At 39.7% G+C, this 21,250-nt stretch overlaps 1 protein-coding gene across 1 annotated transcript in view; it reads right to left on the bottom strand.

Moving 5' to 3' along the window:
• Nucleotides 1-21,250, bottom strand: part of NSMCE2 (NSE2 SUMO ligase component of SMC5/6 complex) — a 248,956-nt gene that overhangs the window by 213,973 nt on the left and 13,733 nt on the right. Inside the window, exon 3 of the mRNA XM_034422292.3 lies at nt 3,215-3,321. Coding sequence (XP_034278183.2) covers nt 3,215-3,321 — 107 coding nt within the window. The remainder of the gene's footprint in view (nt 1-3,214; nt 3,322-21,250) is intronic.

The following is a 21,250-nucleotide window of genomic DNA, read 5'->3' as shown; positions in this document are numbered from 1 at the left end:
TTAAATTTGCTAATTTAATATTGATCAATCTGAAGAAAAAAAAAAGGGGGGGTGAGAAATAAAAAATAACCTAAGCCTACTAAAAAAGAGAAGTAACAAAAGGTGGGTTACCTGCCAGGTAAGCTAAAAGGAGCACAGAAGGGAGTTTCCATTTCTGCTCAAACAAAGGGTTTCCCAAAGCCAATTGTTAGAAATATTACAGCAACTCAATTGCTGGTTTCTTATTCAATGAGTGCTGAGTCAATCAAATGAGGATGTTGGCGTGGCTCACCTGCCCTTTTGCTCTTACAACAGCTTAAGTCAACAAAAACTTGGCTTTCTCAGCTACGCACCTATCTATACGTTTTGCTACCAATCTTTCATTTTCGACAGACCCTTTTATTGTTTTATAAGTAGCAGGGGTGAAGGATTATTTGAGGTAGAGGGAGGGGGGGAGAAAGAAAAGAAATGGATAGCTCTGGGAACCAGCAAGTGATCTCATGATTACTTACTCAACACCCACCAATCTGCCAAAAACAGCGACTGCGGCTGCTCATAATGAATGCCACTAACTGTGATTCCTGTAAAGCAATCATGCTGACAGGGTCATCCGAGGTCAGCTCTTCCATCAAAACAGCCTGGGTTGTAACACCATCCATGTAAAATGCATCAAACTGAAGTGTTCTGCCTCGGATTTTTATTAACGGCAAGCGAGAAAGGGCATTTTCTGCCAACACCTTCGCTGAAAGCGACGAAAGAGCAGGAATGCCAGTTCTGCTTTTCTACAAGCCCAGGGGCCTTTGCCCTTCGCTTTCCCACCCCCCCTTAGGTTGGAGGGCAAAGGCCTTGCACCCAAAATTGACAGAACCGCCAAGCCTTCTCAATCTGTGGCAACCGTATCAATAACCAGAATTTCATTGTCCCTCATCTCAAGTTAATGTGATGAAACAGAGGCTAAGGGTTGTATCCATGAGGGGTCCTTGGTGCTCTCTGAGCTTGGTTGTTTTCTTGCAAAAGTGTCATTGCCCAAATTAGGTAACATCATCAATGCAGCTCACTGATGATGTTACCTAGTTGGATAATGAAACAACTGCAAGAAAACAGCCAAGATCAGAGAGTTATCAAAGACCCCTCATTTTAAGCCTGAGCTACAAATATGCTCCTTTATCTATTCACCTCTTAGAGCACGGGTGTCAAACTCACGGCGTCACGTTGCCGTTACGTGATGCTTCCTGATGTTTTTTCCCTTCACGGAGCTGGGGTGGGTGTGGCCTGTGCGTGATGCATCCGGCCTGCAGGCTGCCAGTTTGACACCCCTGTCTTAGTCTTTAAGACATTTAAGGGATGTGGAATCTCTGGACGAAAGGATTAATCCAGCTTGCCAGTGAAGCTTTGAAGAAGCATGTCTGAAGACACAGTTTTGGCGTGTTTCATGCTACAGCTCTTTTCACCATGTCAAATCCACCTCCATGCCTCTCACCGCTTTCTGATCTGTCCAAGCCAACTCTCTGATCTCTGGCTTCAATCAATCCTACAGTTTTTGCAATACCACCTGGTTACCCAATTTTCTTGGCCAAACCCGAATCTCTAAGACAGGGCTGTTCAACTCGTGGGCCGGATGTGTCACGTGCCCATGCCCGATTTAGAGAAGGGGGGAAAAGTCACGATACGTCACATGATGACGCCGTAATGACCCGAGTTTGACACCCGTCAGAGATTTGGTGCTATAAATCACCAGAAAAGTCTCTGAATTGTTAATATTCCTTCCCCTAACTCTATAACCTTCATGTCTGCATATTATAATTGCATCTCATTAAATAGTTCAGACATCCCCAGCCTGGTTCTCTGTAGATGTGTTGAGACTACAGCTCCCAGAATTCCTTAGGTCCCTGCCTGCGAGTTGTAGTCCCAGCATAGCAGCATGGTCCTGGTTTGGGAATGGATGGAGTTGGCGGTGTCTCAAACTTTCATAGCACGGTCACTAACCATTCCCTTTATTCTACCACATAATTTTTTCTTTCTCTTTAGATTTTCATCTTCCATATACAGCTAGATAGCTCCCCTAACCTCTCCTTCCCCGTACCCACAAGGATTTTTTTTTTTTTTTTTTTGGTACAATTTCGAGTACTTCATAATTCCACTGAAATATTTGAAACAGTTCCAGAATTTTATAGAAGCTTGCAAAAGTATGTCACTTGTTAAAATCCAGGGATTGGTACGGAACAAATGCTGAGCTCTTCTAACATAGTGAATAAGTGAAACGACATTTTCCAAATTGTGTTCCACTGACCCCTACAATTAAGTTTAAAGAACTTGACGGGGGTCTATGAGAGACCAGGAGCAACCCCACCCCCATACACACCAACCTTCCTTCAAAATCAGCCAATTTTCCATCACTACAGCTTTACCTCTTGATCTGGAATTCAAGGACTTTAAAAAAAAAAACAACTAATGGGTTCTGTGACTTTAAAATTTTTGAAAACCCCTGACTTAAAGTGCTTCAGATACACTTCTAAGGGAGGTCACTTTTATTCCAAGTTACAGGGAAGGAAAAATAAAAGAATTCCCACATCTTCCTTAAAGGTAAAAGTAAAGGTAAAGGTTCCCCTCACACATATGTGCTAGCCGTTCCTGACTCTAGGGGGTGGTGCTCATCTCCGTTTCAAAGCCGAAGAGCCAGCGCTGTCCGAAGACGTCTCCATGGTCATGTGGCCGGCATGACTAAACACCAAAGGCGCACGGAACGCTGTTACCTTCCCACCAAAGGTGGTCCCTATTTTTCTACTTGCATTTTTTACATGCTTTCGAACTGCTAGGTTGGCAGAAGTTGGGACAAGTAACGGGAGCTGATCCCGTTACGCGACACTAGGGATTCGAACCGCTGAACTGCTGATCTTTTGATCAACAAGCTCAGCGTCTTAGCCACTGAGCCACTGCATCCCTATCTTCCTTAGCCACTACCAAAGATCAGCTTTAAAATTAAAGAGGGCACAAGACAACAAATGGTTCTCATATGGGCAGGGCAAATACTGGCCACTGTTCTAAGACACAAAATGTATATATGAATACAGTACCGGCTTCTGTGACTAAGTTCCTAATTCGCTATCTGTCACATGTCGAGAGAAGAAAAGTGATCTCATACAATTTGTTAATCATTAGAGTGTTTCAAACTCCGGGTTTGCTTTCATGACATGGGAAAGCTATAAAAGTTGGACTAAAGATCAGCCACATTTACCTGATTTACTGTTTCTTCAACAGCTTGTACATAATGACTCAGTTCTCTGCTCATTACAGCATATTCTAACATGACTTCTTCCATTGTCTTAATTTCTTCCAGGTCATCTGCAAAATAAAAGTTTACTTAATTAAAAAAAAAAAAGGAATTCACTCTTTCAGGCAACTAGAATCTGAAGATGTTTAGAGAGAACCAAATTAGAACAAACATAGTAAATGTATGCAAGAAAAAAGCAGGGGCAACATAGTTTAATTTAAACATGTAAAAACTATTTCCCTAAATGCTGCATTGATAGAATAGATTAGAATAGATTAGATTAGATTAGATTAGGGAATAGAATAGATTTTTTTTATTGGCCAAGTGTGATTGGACACACAAGGAATTTGTCTTGGTACATATGCTCTCAGTGTACATAAAATAAAAGATACGTTCATCAAGAATCATAAGGTACAACACTTAATGAGTCATAGGGTACAAATAAGTAACCAGGAAAAAATATTGATATAAATCGTAAGGATACAAGCAACAAAGTTACAATCATACAGTCATAAGTGGGAGGAGATGGGTGGTGGGAATGGTGAGAAGATTAATAGTAGTGCAGACTTAGTAAATAGTTTGACAGTGTTGAGGGAATTATTTGTTTAGCAGAGTGATGGCATTTGGGAAAAAACTGTTCTTGTGTCCAATTGTTCTGGGGTGCAGTGCTCTACAGCATTGTTTTGAGGGTAGGAGTTGAAACAGTTTATGTCCAGGATGCGAGGGGTCTGTAAATATTTTCACAGCCGTCTTTTTGACTCGTGCAGTATACAGGTCCTCAATGGAAGGCAGGTGGGTAGCAATTGTTTTTTCTGCCGTTCTAATTATAGAAAACCGGACTGAGTGGCTTCTTTTAAAAGTCAGTTCTAACCATCATTGATGGAGATCACAAACAGGCTCTTTCAGTGATGGTTTGAGGGAAATGATCATGTTCTCTCCCTCATGAATTTCAAATACAGGTTGTCCTCGACTTATTACCACCATTGAGCCCGTAGATTTCTCACCTATGTTGCTAGATGAGAAATTTGTTAAGTGAGTTTTGCCCCATTTTATGACCACAGTTGCTAAGTGAATCATTCCAGTTAACGTGATTCTTAAAGTGAATCTGGCTTCCCAACTGACTTTGCTTATCAGAAGGTCACAAAAAGTCCCCAAGGACATTGCAATCATCAGAAATATGAATCAGTTGTCAAGCATCCAAATATAAATCACATGACCAATGGTCATAAGTGTGAAAAATGATCATAACTCACTTTTTTTTTCAGTGCTGTTGAATGGTCACTAAATGAACTGTTATAAGTCAAGGATTTCCTGCACCTTTGGATGGATTCAGTTTCAAAATCCATTTGCCTATCTTACTTGACCAAATTCTTCCATTAAATGTCTGTTTACCATTTAAAATATGTTTTAAATTGTATTTATAGTCATTTAATATTCTGAGACATCAAGTAAAGGCTTGATGCGTTAAGGCTTGATGCATTGTAATGCTGCATTAAGATTAAAGTAAGTAACCCTAAATAAATAAATTAAATCAAAATAGTGCTGTGCCAGGATCACAGCTGCAATTCATGGTCTATTATGATTAAACATTTCATGGAAATCAACCGTCTTTTTCAAGGTACATGTAAATACAGCAATTCAACTTTCCATACCATTAACATCAGCACTCATAATTGCTGCCATAAGTGTTTCTCTAAAGACGGCACAGTTCAACTGTGGAACTCATCGCTACAAGATCCAATGAATATCACCAACCATCTTGTTGGGGCTTGGAAATTAAATACTGTTTAAATACTAGCATGGGAGACCACCAGAGAAAAAAGTTATGGGCTAGACTGTAAAATTTGAAAATTGTATCCCATAAGATGGCAACAACCACCACCTCCATATTGCTACCAAGTACAGGTAGTTTCTCAGATTAACAGAGGTGGAAGGGACCTTGTAGGTCATCAAGTCCAACCCGCACCCAAGCTGGAGACCCACTACACCATTTCTGACAAATGGCAGTCCAATCTCTTCTTCAAAGCCTCCAGTGATGAAGCTCCCACAACTCCTGAAGGCAATTTCTGTTCCATTGGTTGACTGTTCTCACTGTCAGAAAATGTCTCCTTATTTCTAGGTTGAATCTGTTTACAGTCCTTGATTTATAACCACAATTGGGACCAAAGTTTCTGTAACTTCGAAAGCTTACTGAACAAATGGTTGTAGGTTATATAGACTGCCTGCAAATTTGGATATTTACTTGTAATCTCCAAGAGTTGAGTCTCCCATGAAGGACTTTAGAAGAGGAATAGACAATTCATAAAGGATTAAACTAATAGTAACTACTAGTCTTTAGATTTTAGTAGCTTATGGCACCCACATCAGAGTTTCCAACTTGTGGACTTTCTAAGAGTCATCTGGTTTTCCCTGTGGTAACAAAATATGGGACCAAAAAAGCCCCCCCTTTTTGCCTGTGGTAGGCTGAGTAACAGAATGTTTCCAACTAATGGGAAATGCCCAACTGCACCAAGATATACAGCTCCCAACTCAGTTGGTTAAACTGAGAAGGACAAAATGTGTCTCTATGGAAATTATCTTCAATCTGCTCTCCAGGAAATAGGAGTTAAATGAGTCTGCAACTCACAAATGAGTATAGATTTAAAATCTTTCTCTTCCTCCCTCTGAACCATCAAATCTCTAACAGCAGAGTACAACCCTGAAAGATTTACAGTGAGTTTCTGTAGCTCAGTTTATTGTCAAGACGCTAAGGAGTGAACATAGGGAATCTTTGAAACTGAATAAGCCAAAATTCTTAAAGCTAATTATTAGTAAATCAATTAAAGCAGGACCTCTCAAAGCTGCTTGAACCTCTTTTTCCTAGAATGCAGGACAGATGGGCCAGCTAATCATTATTTTCCTAGCTACGATCAACTCTGAATTATCCATCTGCTCATCATTAATTATGGCTTGATATATTCCCATTTCTGTTTTAGCCCCAGAGTTGTCTCTTATATCAAACTAAGATTGATAGTAGCACCATTACAGGAGGGCCCCCCCCTTTTTTTTTCTTGATCTGATTGGAAAAAGAAGAAATGGAAAGAAGACTTTTCTTTCCAATTTGTTTGCAAAATTAGATTTCTTAATTTTAAAGTGGCAACATGTGACTATGCGCCAAGGGTAGGACAGCATTCAATCAATATCACTATTACTTTCATGCATTTTTTTTTTTTTTACTGAGCATGTAAACTTCTTGGTTACTTGAACTAATTTTTTTTCCAAGTAAATAATTTTAGTCACATTTTTACATTTGAACTGTAGAGGTATGTGAAGTGCTGAGATGATCATAAGATCTGTTTCCTAAGAGGTTACATTAATCCAAGCCATTACTTGGAAGAAAACCATCTATATTTTTGAAAACCATTCCCACTTTATCTTCATAAACCCCACAAGAGAGTATGGGTTAAAAATCCACAATGATCTGAAGGGAAGCAAACGAACTTAATTTTGTCCACTGTCCTACACCAGTTATCCACCAGCTGGCTATGAAATTATTATTTTTTTAATTTGATTTATATGCCGCCCTTCTCCGGAGACTCAGGGCGGCTTACAATGCGTTAAGCAATAGCCTTCATACTTTTATATATTTATACAAAGTCAGCTTATTGCCCCCACAAACTGGGTCCTCATTTCACCTACCTTAGAAAGGATGGAAGGCTGAGTCAACCTTGAGCCTTGGAGAGATTCGAACCAGCAGTAATTGCAGGCAGCTGTGTTAATAACAGGGTGCTTAGACCACTGTACACTTATTTAACACTTATTATCAGCATCTATTATATTGTTCACCACTATCAAAAAGATTATCCTCTTTTTTTTTTTTTTTTACTATTTTTGCCTATGTAATTACAGAAGTAACATTTCTGTCATAGGCATAACAGACATTTTCCAGACTGCATTTTTACATGTTGTGCAACCAAAGGCCGTTTTACAATTCTTGGGCAACCCCAGCTAATGTATTACTCAGAACAACATTTCCTTCGTTTTATGCAAGAAGGATTTTGAGAGAGAAAGAATGGTGTGAGTGCGTGTGATTTCAGTTACCAACACCTAATCATTAGGCAATCAGGGTATTTAGTGCAGAAGTTGTATTTAATGAGTCATCATATTGCTCCAGAAATATTTAACAGAAATATGAATGCCTTCTCCTGCGGAACTATGGTTGAAACTATAATTAGCCCCCATTCTTTTAAATGTCATCCCTTATAAAATCAAATCTGAGTCAGCATTTTCTAGCCCAACAAAAATAATAAAGGTTTATCCAAATTGAAATAGCATCAACCAGAAGCTGTGCTTTGCCCACAAAACTGAAGCAGATCATAAGATTTATCTTTCCACAAGAAAGGAGAACCTATTATTTTAAAAAATCCAAACACATGTCTTTTAAGCTGACTTCTCACCTTTCCTCCAAATAAATCCCTTCTCCATTGCAACATATAATTTGGTATTGTTTTTCATGGAAAAGGCATGTAAACGGTACAAAAGTCCAGAGTAAGCTTCCTTTCCCATTGAGCAATTCCTTTTCTCGGTAGAGTCTATGAACAGCATCAAACAAACAGGACGTTTTCTAGCCAGGATGCTAAAGGTCTCTTCAGTGCTTTCTTAGCTAGCATCCTGCAGCATCCCAAGCAAAACACAGATTCAGTGCCTCGTATACTAATTATAGCAATGTTTCTTGGCCACTTTCAGTTGTGTGAACTTCAACTCCCAGAATTCCCTAGCCTGCACTCTGGGAGTTAAAGTCCACACATCTCAAAGGCAAGGTTGAGAAACACTGTAATATAGCAATCTACCTTACTGCCTTGCTCACCTAATCTTCCTCCTGGAAGGTCAAATCCTCCGATGAGTTATCTTAAACAAGGCTGGTTTCAGTTACTAAACAGGATTGCAGCAATTCTTTCTAACTGGGGCTAACTTTAGAAACAACTTGGAAGCATGCAAATCATGCAAAATGTAGCACAAATATTCAGCTTGTGCAAACTGCTTTATTTATTTATTTATTTATTTATTTATTTATTTATTTATTTATTTATTTATTTATTTATTTATTTATTTATTTATTTATTTAATATACCGCCCTTCTCCCGAAGGACTCAGGACGGTGAACAGCCAAAGGTAAAAACACACAATACAAAATTTAAAAGCAATTTAAAATAAATTAAATAATTTGGCCCAACAGTTTAAATACCCCATTAAAATTCAGATTAAAATTAAACAATTTAAAAATTTAAAAATTAGGCCAGCCCGGCTTGGTGAAATAAGAAAGTCTTTAGGGCCCGGCAAAAAGTTCGTAAGTCCGGGATCATCTGTATCTCCGGGGGGAGCTCGTTCCAGAGGGCAGGTGCTCCCACAGAGAAAGCTCTCCCCCTGGGGGCCACCAGTTGACATTGTTTGACCGGCGGGCCCCCGAGGAGCCCCTCTCTGTGGAAGCGTACTGGCCGGTGGAAAGCTCTCAGCGACAGAAGGCGGTCTCATAGATATCCTAAGATATGGAACGCTCTAAAGGTGGTGACCAACACCTTGAATCGCACCCAAAAGACCACCGGAAGCCAGTGCAGCTCGCGCAGGAGAAATGTTACATGGGAGCACCATGACGCTCCCATAATCACCCGCGCGGCCACATTCTGGACCAGTTTGAAATTTAAACTGTTTGCACATCCATTTCTGGGCTCCGTTTAAAGTGATAGGCTAGGTCAGGGTTGTCAAACTCCTGGCCCACGGGCCGGATGTGTCACATGCTGGCCACACCCACACCCGGTTTAGCGAAGGGGGAAAAAGTCCCGATACATCATGTGATGCCTCCATGACATGAGTTTGATACCCCTGGGCTAGATCCTCACGAGCTGCTGAGCCACAAAGATGCCAATCACTTTTTAATGAAGGATGTGGCATTTCAATCCATACAGTTCGTTCACAGTTCAGCATGTTGGGCAAAGGAAATGGGTTAATGGAGAAAACAAGGGATAAACTAATGGGAGAAAAACATATCTTGTGAATTATGGCGAACCACTGAAGATTTTTTGCGGTCTAAGCATGTTACTTAGTGGAAAGTTGCAGGATCCAATCTGGATCGGTCACTGGGACCAGAGGTTTTATCTTCTGAGCTTTCAGACTCATGCTGGAGACAAATTTCAGGGAACATCTTTCTAGCAGAGTGTGTGCTGGTCTCTCTACTAGAGACAAGTTCCCAGAGGATGATCTCCAGCACAAGCCCGAAAGCTCGAAAAATAAAACCTCTGGTCCCAGATTGGATTCTGCAACATTATCTGAGGACATGTATATTTGCCTTCATTTGTTGATGAACAGTGTACGCTTGAGCCTTAAGTTCATCTACTGCTATAGATAAAGAGTCTTCTCCAAGGTAGCTTCACAATTGCATAACTATCTCTCTGGGAAAATTCCTAAGTCTCTTTTCTCTTCTTAAATGGACTGTGAAACTTACTTGATTGAGATAAGTAGAGTGAAAGATATCAACTTTGTCAATTTCTGTATGTAAGATGGAGAAGGGACATCATTTTATCTTTTGCTTCAGGCATCAAAATATCTTGAGCAAACCTGCTATGACAACATTGTATAAACATAAATCCCATAATTATGTGTTGAGTGAAAAGTTTTCTTTTGTCAAACCTACTTGGTCAATTGTATTGTTTTGTATTTATATAGATATTGTTCATTGGAGCTCATTACAGAAAATTGGCCCTTGTGGTTTGTAAACCGTATTTTATGGATTAATGGGACACGAGAACCCAGAAACTGTGCTTATGCAACATAATGCTTAAAGCAAATTATGATTAGCCTAATGTGTGCACACAGTCAAAAGCACAAGAATGTAATAAGTGAAAGGCTAAGAAGCCTCTTTCTCCAAAGCATATCCAATTCTCAGACTTGGAAAAAGTGTCACTCACAGACATCCAGGTGAAGTTGTAGACATCAGTCTTGAGAACAAACTCCTGTCTCCTCCTGTCCTCACCTACCTTTCATACAGTTGCTTTCCTACGATCCTTTGGGAAGCAATTCCACACCAGCCAGGTGGCCAGTGAGCTTCTTCTCTCCTTCAGAACTGACATGGATCACATTTCATGAATCATAAATTTGGTGAACACATGTCATCCTCCTCTCTCAATGAATCATACTTCCAACCAATACTAACCTTCACTGAGCTATACATCAGAACATTGATAATGCAAGGAATTGCAACAATAGCATTCTCATTAGAGAAAGTGATTGAGAGAACAAGTAGCTGACAGCCCTCAGACTTACTGAGAATGGCTTAATTGCTATGAATTTTAGACTTTTTTTTTTAAAAAAGGAGCTAATAATAAACAGGTGGAGCCCAACTGAGACAAGACGGATATTAACTAATTATCTCTTACACTTTATTCTTCCGGGCTCAACAATCCACCCACAGTGCCTCTGTTGCTAATTTAATGATGCTCAACAGAAACTAAATAGGCCTCTAATTTTTTAGCATGTGTATGCACCGTTTGTGCATACCATTTTCAATAGTACAGCATTATTTCTCAACCTGGTACTCTCCAAATGTGCTTGGATTACAACTCCTATTATCCTTACCTATCACAGCTTGGATATTTGCAAAACAGAACTTTACGCTCCAGCAAAATATAAATGTTTTGGGCGCCTGTTCTATATACCAAGGAAAAGGAGGAAGAAGGAACACAGTTGTTTGTGCTTTGCTATCTCTTCTGGGTGTCATTTGTTTTAACATTTCACTAATTCTCACGTGATAGGCCCCCAAGCAAGAGTGACCTTTTTTATACTAGACATTTATAATTATAACATGAAGCGTAATCCTTCAAGTTACCCTGTTCAATGTTTGACTAGAATCTCCTGAAATGCAAAGCATATATACTACCTTATCACTATGATTTTTCCCACTGCATTGTCAGGGCCCACTGCATTGTAGTTCTATAAGGTCCCATCAAGCCAAACCATCCATTTCAGTGGTGGGATTCTATCGGTTCAGACCGGTTCGGGCGAACCATTAGCTCTGACTTTCAGCCGTGAGCGAAACGGGTCACTCTGATTTTGAAATGGGCCTGCCTGCCCCTGCGTTATAGTCACGTATATTTCCGTTTCCGAAGCCCAGCTGATCAGCACGGCTGAGTGGATTGTCATCCTTCAGCTGTTTTCCTTGCCAGCAGCAATGCGGAAGGTGAGTTTTCTTCAAACTGCGCACACGCGTGCTTAGCATACAGGTTGTTAAACCGGTAGGCTCCCACCCTGATCCATTCTCCTTATGCAGGCAAAATAAGTAGAGTATCTGCTAGACTTATGCAAAGATACTTGTAGCTTTCTGGATGAGTTGAACCACATCTCGCACTTGTTCCAAACAACCCAGCCAATACTGAAAAATGTTGAAAGTTATGGTTTATCAACTTCTAGAAGAGGCCAGAGACTCCATACTCCTGTTCAAGGCTCTACTGATAGAGTTAGACTGCTTGAGGGCCATTGGTGAACTTCACTAACTAATGGAGACATATGAGACTTGACCAAATCCCTGAAGGCCAGAGATTCCTCACTGCTGCTCAAAGCTCCATTAACTGGTTTAGATTGCCTTGAGGACCATCAGTTTGCCACCCAAAGTCACTTGTTTGTGAGATTGGTAGCTATATAAAAATCAGGGAATTTCACCAACCAGTGAAGACATAATTGGATTTGAACAGATCTTCTGGCCTCAGCTTCTCTTCCCAATCTGGCTTTTGAACATGTATCTGCCATCTTGCCTGCCTTATAGGATATTTGACAGCTGGCCCATCCATCACTCGGTTTCCACCCTGTGACCTATTTGACTATCCGTGTCATAAATTGTCCACAGCTGCAACCTGTTGCAAAGCTAAACTCCTAGCCTAGAAACGTCTTCCATCTGAAAAGAATGCTGCTTCCCCAATTATAACATTAACTTCTCAAGTCTTCAGATAATGTATGAGACTGTGCTCATCTTTAGCAAAACATGCCAGGCATGTAGACTTTGAAACTGGTCTAGAGAATTGCAAACCAGTTTCCTTACATCTTTCTTTGCCTTAAGATGAAAAGGCCTTTTCATTTCCAAGGGCTTTTAAAGTATAATCAGCAACCTAAAATTTAAACTTTTGCTACCTTCTGAACAAATTGGTGTCTTTTAGCAACTGATTCATGACAACGTTTATATTTCTTGCTGGGTTTTTCATTCTTACTGCTTACTTCATTCCCCAGCCCAGAAAATTCATTCAAAGTGGGAAGTTCAGAAGCAAATGGTTTCAGTAAATCAATCAGGAAAATTGTGTCTACAATTTAGTCTGTCAGAAGCAGAAGTTAATACTCAAAAGACAGCAAGCGGGGGAAAATCTGTGATCAAGTTGACTTACAAATTAAGGAGACAAAGGAAATTTGGAAAATAAATAAAAGCTGCCTGGTGATATCAAAGGAAAGTTTCCCTTAATTCAAGCTCAATTCTCTCTTCCCCATTACCCAATTTAGCTACATCTCTAGGATTTCCTAGCCAGTCTTCTACTAGCCAGAAATGATAAATCAAGACCAATCTTGCTGGGTTTTTTCAAGAGTAGCCAAGGTCAGTTAGATGCTGCCACCTACCGAGACATAGTGAATGGGTGCAACAAAACCAACATGTTGAAGGAGATTCAGTTAACCCAACTGATCACAGAATAACAGAACTGAAAGCTCTTGAAGGTCATCTAGTCCTAACCCTCTGCTGCAGCAGGAGACCCTACCATTTCAAACAAGCGGGTGTCCAGTCTCCTCTTAAAAACCTCCAGTGATGGAGCCCCAATAACTTCTGAAGACAAACCATGACACTAATTATTTTCACTGTCAGAAAATTTCTCCTTTCTCTTATTAGTTCTAGGTTGCTTCTCTCCTTGATTAGTTTCCATCTATTGCTTCTTGCCTTGCCTTCAGGTGCTTTGGAGAATAGGCTGACCCCCTCTTCTTTGTCCTTTTATCTGCATGTCCTTAAGTTAAAGCGTGCTTCTCATTCTGGGCAACCTAAGATGTGTAAACTGCAATTCCCAGAATTTCCCAGCCATCATGAAGTCCACACATTGTCAAGCTGTTCAGAATGAGAAACACTTAGGTTAAAGGAAAAATATAACAGTAGTAATTTTGAAGGTGATACTAGTACGTATCAAAGAAAATAAATAGGAATTTAATTTAATTTAAATTAAAGGCAGACTTTTAAATAAGGACATAAACATTTCTATTTTCCTGCCTTGGCAATGTGTTCTTTTCAACTTTATTGTCTTTTCAACTTTGAAGGAAGCACACCTGACATTTATTACCTTTCCCACTCCACTATTTATCCAACAAGCTATTCATTGTTACTTATAAACATAACCCACTCTAGCATAAAGCTTCAAAATGTGAACTTCTATCATCAGCGTTAATGCACCATACAGAACACATTCAACTATGACCTTTCTTGTTCCTCTCACATCCTGATTTTATCTGGATCATTTTCTCATTTTTTTTCCACCCTTCCTCAATTAAAACTATTCCTCTCTCATCCTGGTTCACTTAAGTTCACTTAAGTTCACTTTACTGAACCATTTGATTTGTTTATTCCAACTCAACTGTGGTATAACTAATAGGGAAAAAAAACCTCACTGGGACCAACATGAAGTAATGCAGAGAGATTAATTGAGGAGCTAGTCACATTCAAAGGTATTTCTGAACACTGGATATTTTGTGTTGCTTCCATCTGAGAATTAACAGTCCCATAAACATCATTTAACCCTGCCAATTCCCCTGGTGGAAGATGATCGTTCATGCTGATAAATTAAGGATACTAACAGGTAAAAGGAAGGAAGGAAGGAAGGAAGGAAGGAAGGAAGGAAGGAAGGAAGGAAGGAAGGAAGGAAGGACAGTCCTTGACTTACAACCAAAAGTAGAACTAGAATTTTGGTTGCTAAGTGATCATGTGATCATGTGATCAAACCCAATTTGCCTACTAGTCTATCATGATTGTTAAACAAATTATACATTTAGCAAATCTGGCTTCCCCATTTGACTTTGCTTGTTGGAAGCCAGCTGGTAAGGTAAGGTCACAAATCTCAATCACATGACTGCAAGACATTGAAAACCATCATAAATGTGAGCCAGTTGTCAAGCACCCGAATTGCGATCATGAGACTGTGGGGATTGTGTAACTTTGAGGACAGGTCCAAAATCACTTTTTCCCAGGGTGTCTTAAAACTTTCAGCCATTGTTAAATGAACGATCACATGTCAAGGACTACCTGTACAGCTAAGGGCAAAGTGGGAATTCAGCCTGTGCCCGAAATGAGTGCAAGGTGGGAGTGAAAAGGAACCTTTCTTTCTGGATCCTCTAGAACAGTGTTTTTTCAACCTTGGCAACTTTAAGATGTGTGGACTTCAACTAAGAGAATCTCACAGCCAGTCCTCTAGACTGCTCTAGGGGTGCAGTCTAGGGGTGACACCAGGGGTGTTAAACTCGTGGGCCAGATGCGTCACGCGCTGGCCACGTCCACGCCCGGTTTAGCAAAGGGGAGGAAAAGTCACGATACATTATGTGGCGACACCATGATGATGCCAGTTTGACACCCCTGCCCTTGACCAAGGTAGCTCCAAAACTTCTGCTCTTCCCCTTCACTAAAGTCTCCCAAGGTGCTTTGAAACTTAATGAAACTAGATAAAGTTTTAATACATTACTCAACTCCCACAGACTGTCACAGACAAATAGTTTCAGAATTAACAAGGTCAAATTTGTACCCGTGAGAAGCCTCGGAACTAATGGAAGTAAATGAAGTTGGTCCTTTATTATTCCACTCCACACCCCCGCATTATTGGAGGAGGCAGAGCATTCAGAGTTGAAAAAGGAGGGCACTTTTACCATGAGGTTAGGACTAAGTGCCTGGGTACTCTGCTGACTCCATCAGCTTCGTTCTTTCATTCATTTCCGGCTGCATAAACCAGGGTGGATTTGATTTAAATCGAGTTGATTTAAATCACAATTTAAATCATGATTTAAATCACTAGTAAAAAGGCTTGATTTAAATCAACTCGATTTAAGTCATAATTTTTAAAAAGCAACTGTCATCTCTGCTACTCCTTTGACCCACTGTTGACTCACCGATAGTCCCAGTGTTGCAGAATATACAGCCTTGTGTTACGTAACTAAGCTCCATTTCATGCTGAGTAAACTAAATTATTTATGTATCTTAAATAGAAAACTATCTTACGATAGATTTTTACCCCAAAAGTTTTTTATTAAAATAAATTCGATAAAAATCAAAAAAATCCGATTTAAATAAAAAAAATCTGATTTAAATAAAAAAAATCTGATTTTTTTGATTTTTTTAAAAAAATGATTGATTTTTATCCACCCTGGCATAAACTAACCTCTTGGACTCAGTCGCCACTAAGATGGGCGACTCCAGCAGACTCAAGATGGATTACTTTAGAGATGGCTCAAAAGTTGTAGAAGGGCTACAGCACAGCAACCAGGGTGCCAGCAGAACATCCAGGAATCACTTCTGGTGAGATTGGCAGCTACATAAATTTGATAAATAAAGAAAGAAACTTTGCCATTACAGAGAGATACCTGTTCTTAGTGGGTTCAGGGCAGTGGTGAAATCCAATTTTTTTTTACTACCGGTTCTGTGGGTGTGGCTTGGTGGGCATGGCGTGGCTTGGTGGGCGTGGCTTGGTGGATGTGGCAGGGGAAGGATACTGCAAAATCCCCATTCCCTCCCCACTCCTGGGGGAAGGATACTGCAAAATCCCCATTCCCTCCCCACTCCAGGGGAAGGATACTGCAAAATACCCATTCCCGCCCCACTCTGGGGCCAGCCAGAAGTGGTATTTGTCAGTTCTCCGATCTACTCAAAATTTCTGCTACCAGTTCTCCAGAACCTGTCAGAACCTGCTGGATTTCACCCCTGGTTCAGGGAATCAGTTCCAAAGGAGGACTTTTTAGGGCTTAGCCACAAATTTCCTTGTTGTCCACCTGAGACTGTGATGGCAAACTATTTGAGGTCGGCATGCCAAAAATTCTTTATAACGAACAGTACAAACTCATTTTCAAAGAGTCCAGAGACCCATTCTCACACAGCCTCTGAAAATACCACAAAAACAGGGCGTGCTATGGAAAATAATTGTTACTGAATGCCGGTATGTCACCCAAAATGTTATGCATTTTTGACACATGTGTCACAGGTTCACCACCACTGACCTAATGAGACCATGTTGAGAATTCCCCACCACACAAAGTACATGGGGGGGCTAGGCAGCAGATCTTCACTATCATGCTCCCCCTTCGGAAGACACTTCCTCCAGAGCAGAGGTGGGCAATTAATTTTCCCAAGGAGCCACATTATTACACTGCTCAAAAAAATAAAGGGAACACTTAAACAACACAATGTAACTCCAAGTCAATCTGTGAAATTCTGTGAAATCAAACTGTCCACTTAGGTAGCAACACTGATTGACAATCAATTTCACATGCTGTTGTGCAAATGGAATAGGCAACAGGTGGAAAGCATAGGCAGTTAGCAAGACATCCCCAATAAAGGAGTGGTTCTGCAGGTGATGACCACAGACCACTTCTCAGTTCCTATGCTTTCTGGCTGATGGTTTGGTCACTTTTGAATGCTGGCGGTGCTGTCACTCTAGTGGTAGCATGAGATGGAGTCTACAACCCACACAAAGTATCTGCCGAATTGCTCTGGAGACACTTGCTTGGAAAAGCGATGTGGTAAATTTAACTGACTTTGATTGAGCTGAAAAACCTTAAAGGGGTCAGACTTGATCAGTTCTTGGATGAGAAGCCACTAGGAAAACCTGAAAGGTAAACTGACGTGTTGAAAAACCATCCCAAAATTTGCAGTGATAAAGCATTTCTATATTGGTACCAAGAATGAGTGTCCCTATTAGGTTACCAAAAGTCAAATTTGATATGAAGGAGATGTTATTTAAATATAGAGATGTCACCGTGTGAACTTACAGCCTTCTGCAGTCAAACTGTTTGTTCTAGCATTGAGTTATAAGCCTTCTCTGATCTATATCCCTACCTCCCAAATGAATTGGTGACCTCTGAAGGCTTTTGAACATTGTACTTCTATGATTCTACCTATCTAAAGTTGCGTTCTGGAATTTGAGTCTGCACTGAGCATCAAATTTAATTCACCTATTAACTCTCTGTTAGTACAAACAGAAACACCCCAATAGTAAGGAATAAGCCCTCACTGATGGCAGCTACAAGTAAGTAGGCATGCCTTGTTTTGGATCCAGGAAGACAGAAACTGTGCCATCCAGTAGTAAAAAAAAAGTAGAGGCACGAAAAATCAGGAGTCATCCTGTATTGAATTTGAGAAGCTAACTAAAGCCAAACTGTGTTGGTATAAAGATAATATTAAAGGGTCTTATAACACAGCCTGCTCTCTTCCATCAACTGCCAAACACAATAAATCCAAAGAAAGAGAAGTGTGAGAAAATTTATTCCCACCAGGATCAATCAGTCTTTCCTATGTAGATGCTCTCTAGACGTGCTGCACCTCAATTCCTTCAATCCCCTGCCCTTTGGGGATTATGGAAAGAGATCCAACACAGGGTAAAGTTATGCTTCGTGATGCTATTGATAAGATAGCAGCCAAGTGTCCAAAGTGCGATCATGTGACCACAGACAAGGGGCAGAGGTGGATTTGAAAACCCGTCGCTACTGGTTCGCTCGTGGGTGCACGCATGATGCTTCTACGCGCATGCGTACAAGCTTCTGGATGGGTGGGCGGACCCTCCCACCGCTACCGATTCTACCGATTTGCACGATCCGGGGCGAATAGGTAGCAACCCACCACTGACAAGGGGGTGGCCTTTGTAAGTTCAAATCCTGATCAAAAGTACCTTTTGAGGGGGGTCTGTTGTAACTTTGAATGGTTGCTAAGTGACAAGTCGTAAGTCAAGAACTACCTGTGCTCATAAAAAGCTCAAGCAAACACCACCCTGACTTGCAAGATTCTATTACTACAGGCTATCTCACCAGTAAAGCAGAGCTAGAGGCTTCCTTAAAGTGTAGGTTTCCCAATCTCATCTATTTTGTAGGGCTGGCAACTTGTAGAAAGGTAGAATAGAACCTTGGAAATCTCTCCAAGTTTTCCTCTGTCCCACCTTATACCAAACAAAATCACAGACGTGCTTCTTCCTTTCACAGGGCGGTATAATCATTAAAATAAGTGCCCCCTCCATTCATTCCTCATTCATTTTTTCCCTATCCTCCAAATAAGCTCTATATTCCTTTATAGTGGCTACCAATTTGAGTCCTTAAACTATACTGGAATACAGAAGTAGAATAAACTCGAAAATAGCTGCCACATCATTTTTTTAAAACTAGGAAACCACCTGCAGAAACCCATAAAAAAAATAGGAAATTTTAACTCCCCCTCCCACATGTATGACAGGATCTGCTGTCTCTTCATCATCAGCCGGCAGCCTACAGCCTTGGCCAAAGATTGCTCAACCAATATGCTTGGTCTCTAAGTGCCAAAATGAGACGAATGCTTGTGGGCTACTATCTCTATCAAGCTATCCCCATAAAAACCCACTGATGTTCTATATTTAAAGGTTCCTTGTTCGTTTTAAAAGAGAAGCCCAATTTTGAACTTACGAGCTTTTTTTCTGAAAGAAAAGATCTTGCAAGGAATTTAAAATGAAATATTGCAGAATGTCGCATCAGCAAATTGCATTTATGGAAGTTCCTCTGAGCTGCACTCGACTCGGTTGACTTCATAGGTCACAGTAAGCCATTAGTGTCCCATTGCATTCTTCTGGGATGTATTTTCATAGTTTATGGCTCTGGTATTCAAAACCATCGTAAGGTTCTGATCAGGTCTGACCCTGTTAATATTATGAGATGAGCCAAGATAAGCTGCAAGCTACCCTAAACTGGAAGATAAACCAGAAATCTCCTGTTATATAACTATTGTCTTTTTATCAGGTTTTTTAAAACACGGTTTTACTGTATCTTACTGGAGTTATTTTTTTACATATTTCTTAATGCCCACAGCTTCTAGCGACATCCCTTTAAAATGACACTGACACTTGTATTGTAATAACTATTTGGTTATGCTTTCTATGGACGTAAACCATTCCGGTTCTTCCAAGTTCAAAAGAGTGTGATGATGCAAATAAAGGAAAATCATAAACACCTGCAGGCTTGGACAAATCAAAGGATATGCTTATTAACCAGGGAGAAAAGGTTACCCATTGTATTTACGCTGTGAATAAGTAAGCATTGATTGCTATGGCTCTCCTCAATTCCTAGTTATGATCTCAACAAAATTGTTGTGGGAATTAACAGCTGCTGCCAGTTCTTTTTCAAAACAGACTAAATCAACCATTCTACAGTCTAAACTATAAATTGTCCAACTGGAATTGAAGAACAAGCAAGGTCTTCATAACTCATTTCAAGCACTATGTCCAATTCTACAATTATCACACTTTAAGAAGACTTCTGAGAAATTGCAATAGGGTCACAGGAGATAAGGATGCTCAGAAGACAAGAAGCTAAGCCTTACAAGAAAGACCAAAGAAAATGGAAAATGGGACTTTAAAGGTAAAAATATAGAAAGAAAGAAAGACTGGTCATATTTTGGAGATTGTCTCATGATGTTAAAAGACTTAATTAAAGTTGGATAACTTCTGAATTTTATGGTAGCTTTAAAGTATTGAAGTCTAAAGGTGGATAACTTCAAATTTAATGGATAACTTTTTGAAAGTTTTGAAACTTATATTTTGGAGAATGTTCTGCTAATGTATTAAGAGAATTTTAAAATGTTTAAAATAAGATTATGGTTTTTTTTTTACAAAGGTGAAATGTGATAAGAGAATTTATAAAAGGAAGGTTGAAGTATAATTTTTAAAAGGGGAGTTAACAAGTGTGAGAGAGCTTTGAATTCTGTAATAGCTAGCATATTTTAGTTTATGTTTGTTAAATGCTATATCCTGTTTTTGCTCTGGAAAGTCAGGGGGGGAATTGGGGAGGGGGGGTTGGGTGGAGTTAAAATGATGCATGATAATTGATTGTGTAATGTTTGGTTGTTTGAATATAAAAAATAAAAAACTTTTGTTTTAAAAAAAGAAAAAGAAAAAGAAAGACCAAAGAAAATGGCCATATTTAGAAAAGGAGAATCTCAGGAGGTACCATAAAACAGGCCCTTTCTTCGTCATTCCAAAATGCATAGTATAGAATGGCAGCTTTTTGTGTTCAAGTTAGATAATTAAAACAGTTAGAAATGCTTTAATTTGGACTTTTGCCCTAAATCTGATGGCCTGAATAGCCGCTTCCAAATTCTGATTTTACAATTCCATGTTACTATGAGTCTCCATTTTACACATACACACACGGACACATACACACACACATGTATGTATGTATGTATGTATGTATGTATGTATGTATGTATGTGATTGATTCTAAACACACTACAGCACCTGAGTGCACAGAGTTTGTGTAGCTATAGTTTGTTAAATAAGCTAGAATTGGCTTGGCTTCAGAAAGTCATTAAACATATTATTTATGTATTTAGCGTACGGCATATTATTATTTATTTAGCGTACGGCATATCATATATGTCTTAGGAATAACCATATTTAATAAGCCACAGTGGCTGAGTTTCTAAACAAACAATGTTACTCCTTAACATGCTATAGGAATCCAACTACTGGTCATGTTCAACTATCATACTACCAAATTTTCTCTAGCCGTGGTTGGCTGAATATGCCAAATTAACTTAATTTACACACAACAGTCCATACAGTCCATTGTTTATATAGTCCGTTTTATCGGATACAAATATCACACTTAAGCAATAGTGTGGCTTAATATGATGTATCAACCCAAGTAGTGCCAAGATTCATACATTATGCTTAGCCAATAGTTGTTCAACAGGCTATCATTCGACCATCATATTCCTTAATTTGATGACTGGACGCAGCC

Source organism: Pantherophis guttatus, chromosome 3 (assembly GCF_059756535.1).
Source record: "Pantherophis guttatus breed Tessera chromosome 3, ASM5975653v1, whole genome shotgun sequence".
In the NCBI taxonomy this organism is placed as follows: domain Eukaryota; kingdom Metazoa; phylum Chordata; class Lepidosauria; order Squamata; family Colubridae; genus Pantherophis; species Pantherophis guttatus.
Note: the sequence above shows the minus strand (reverse complement) of the source record. Positions and strands in the feature narration are given on the sequence as shown.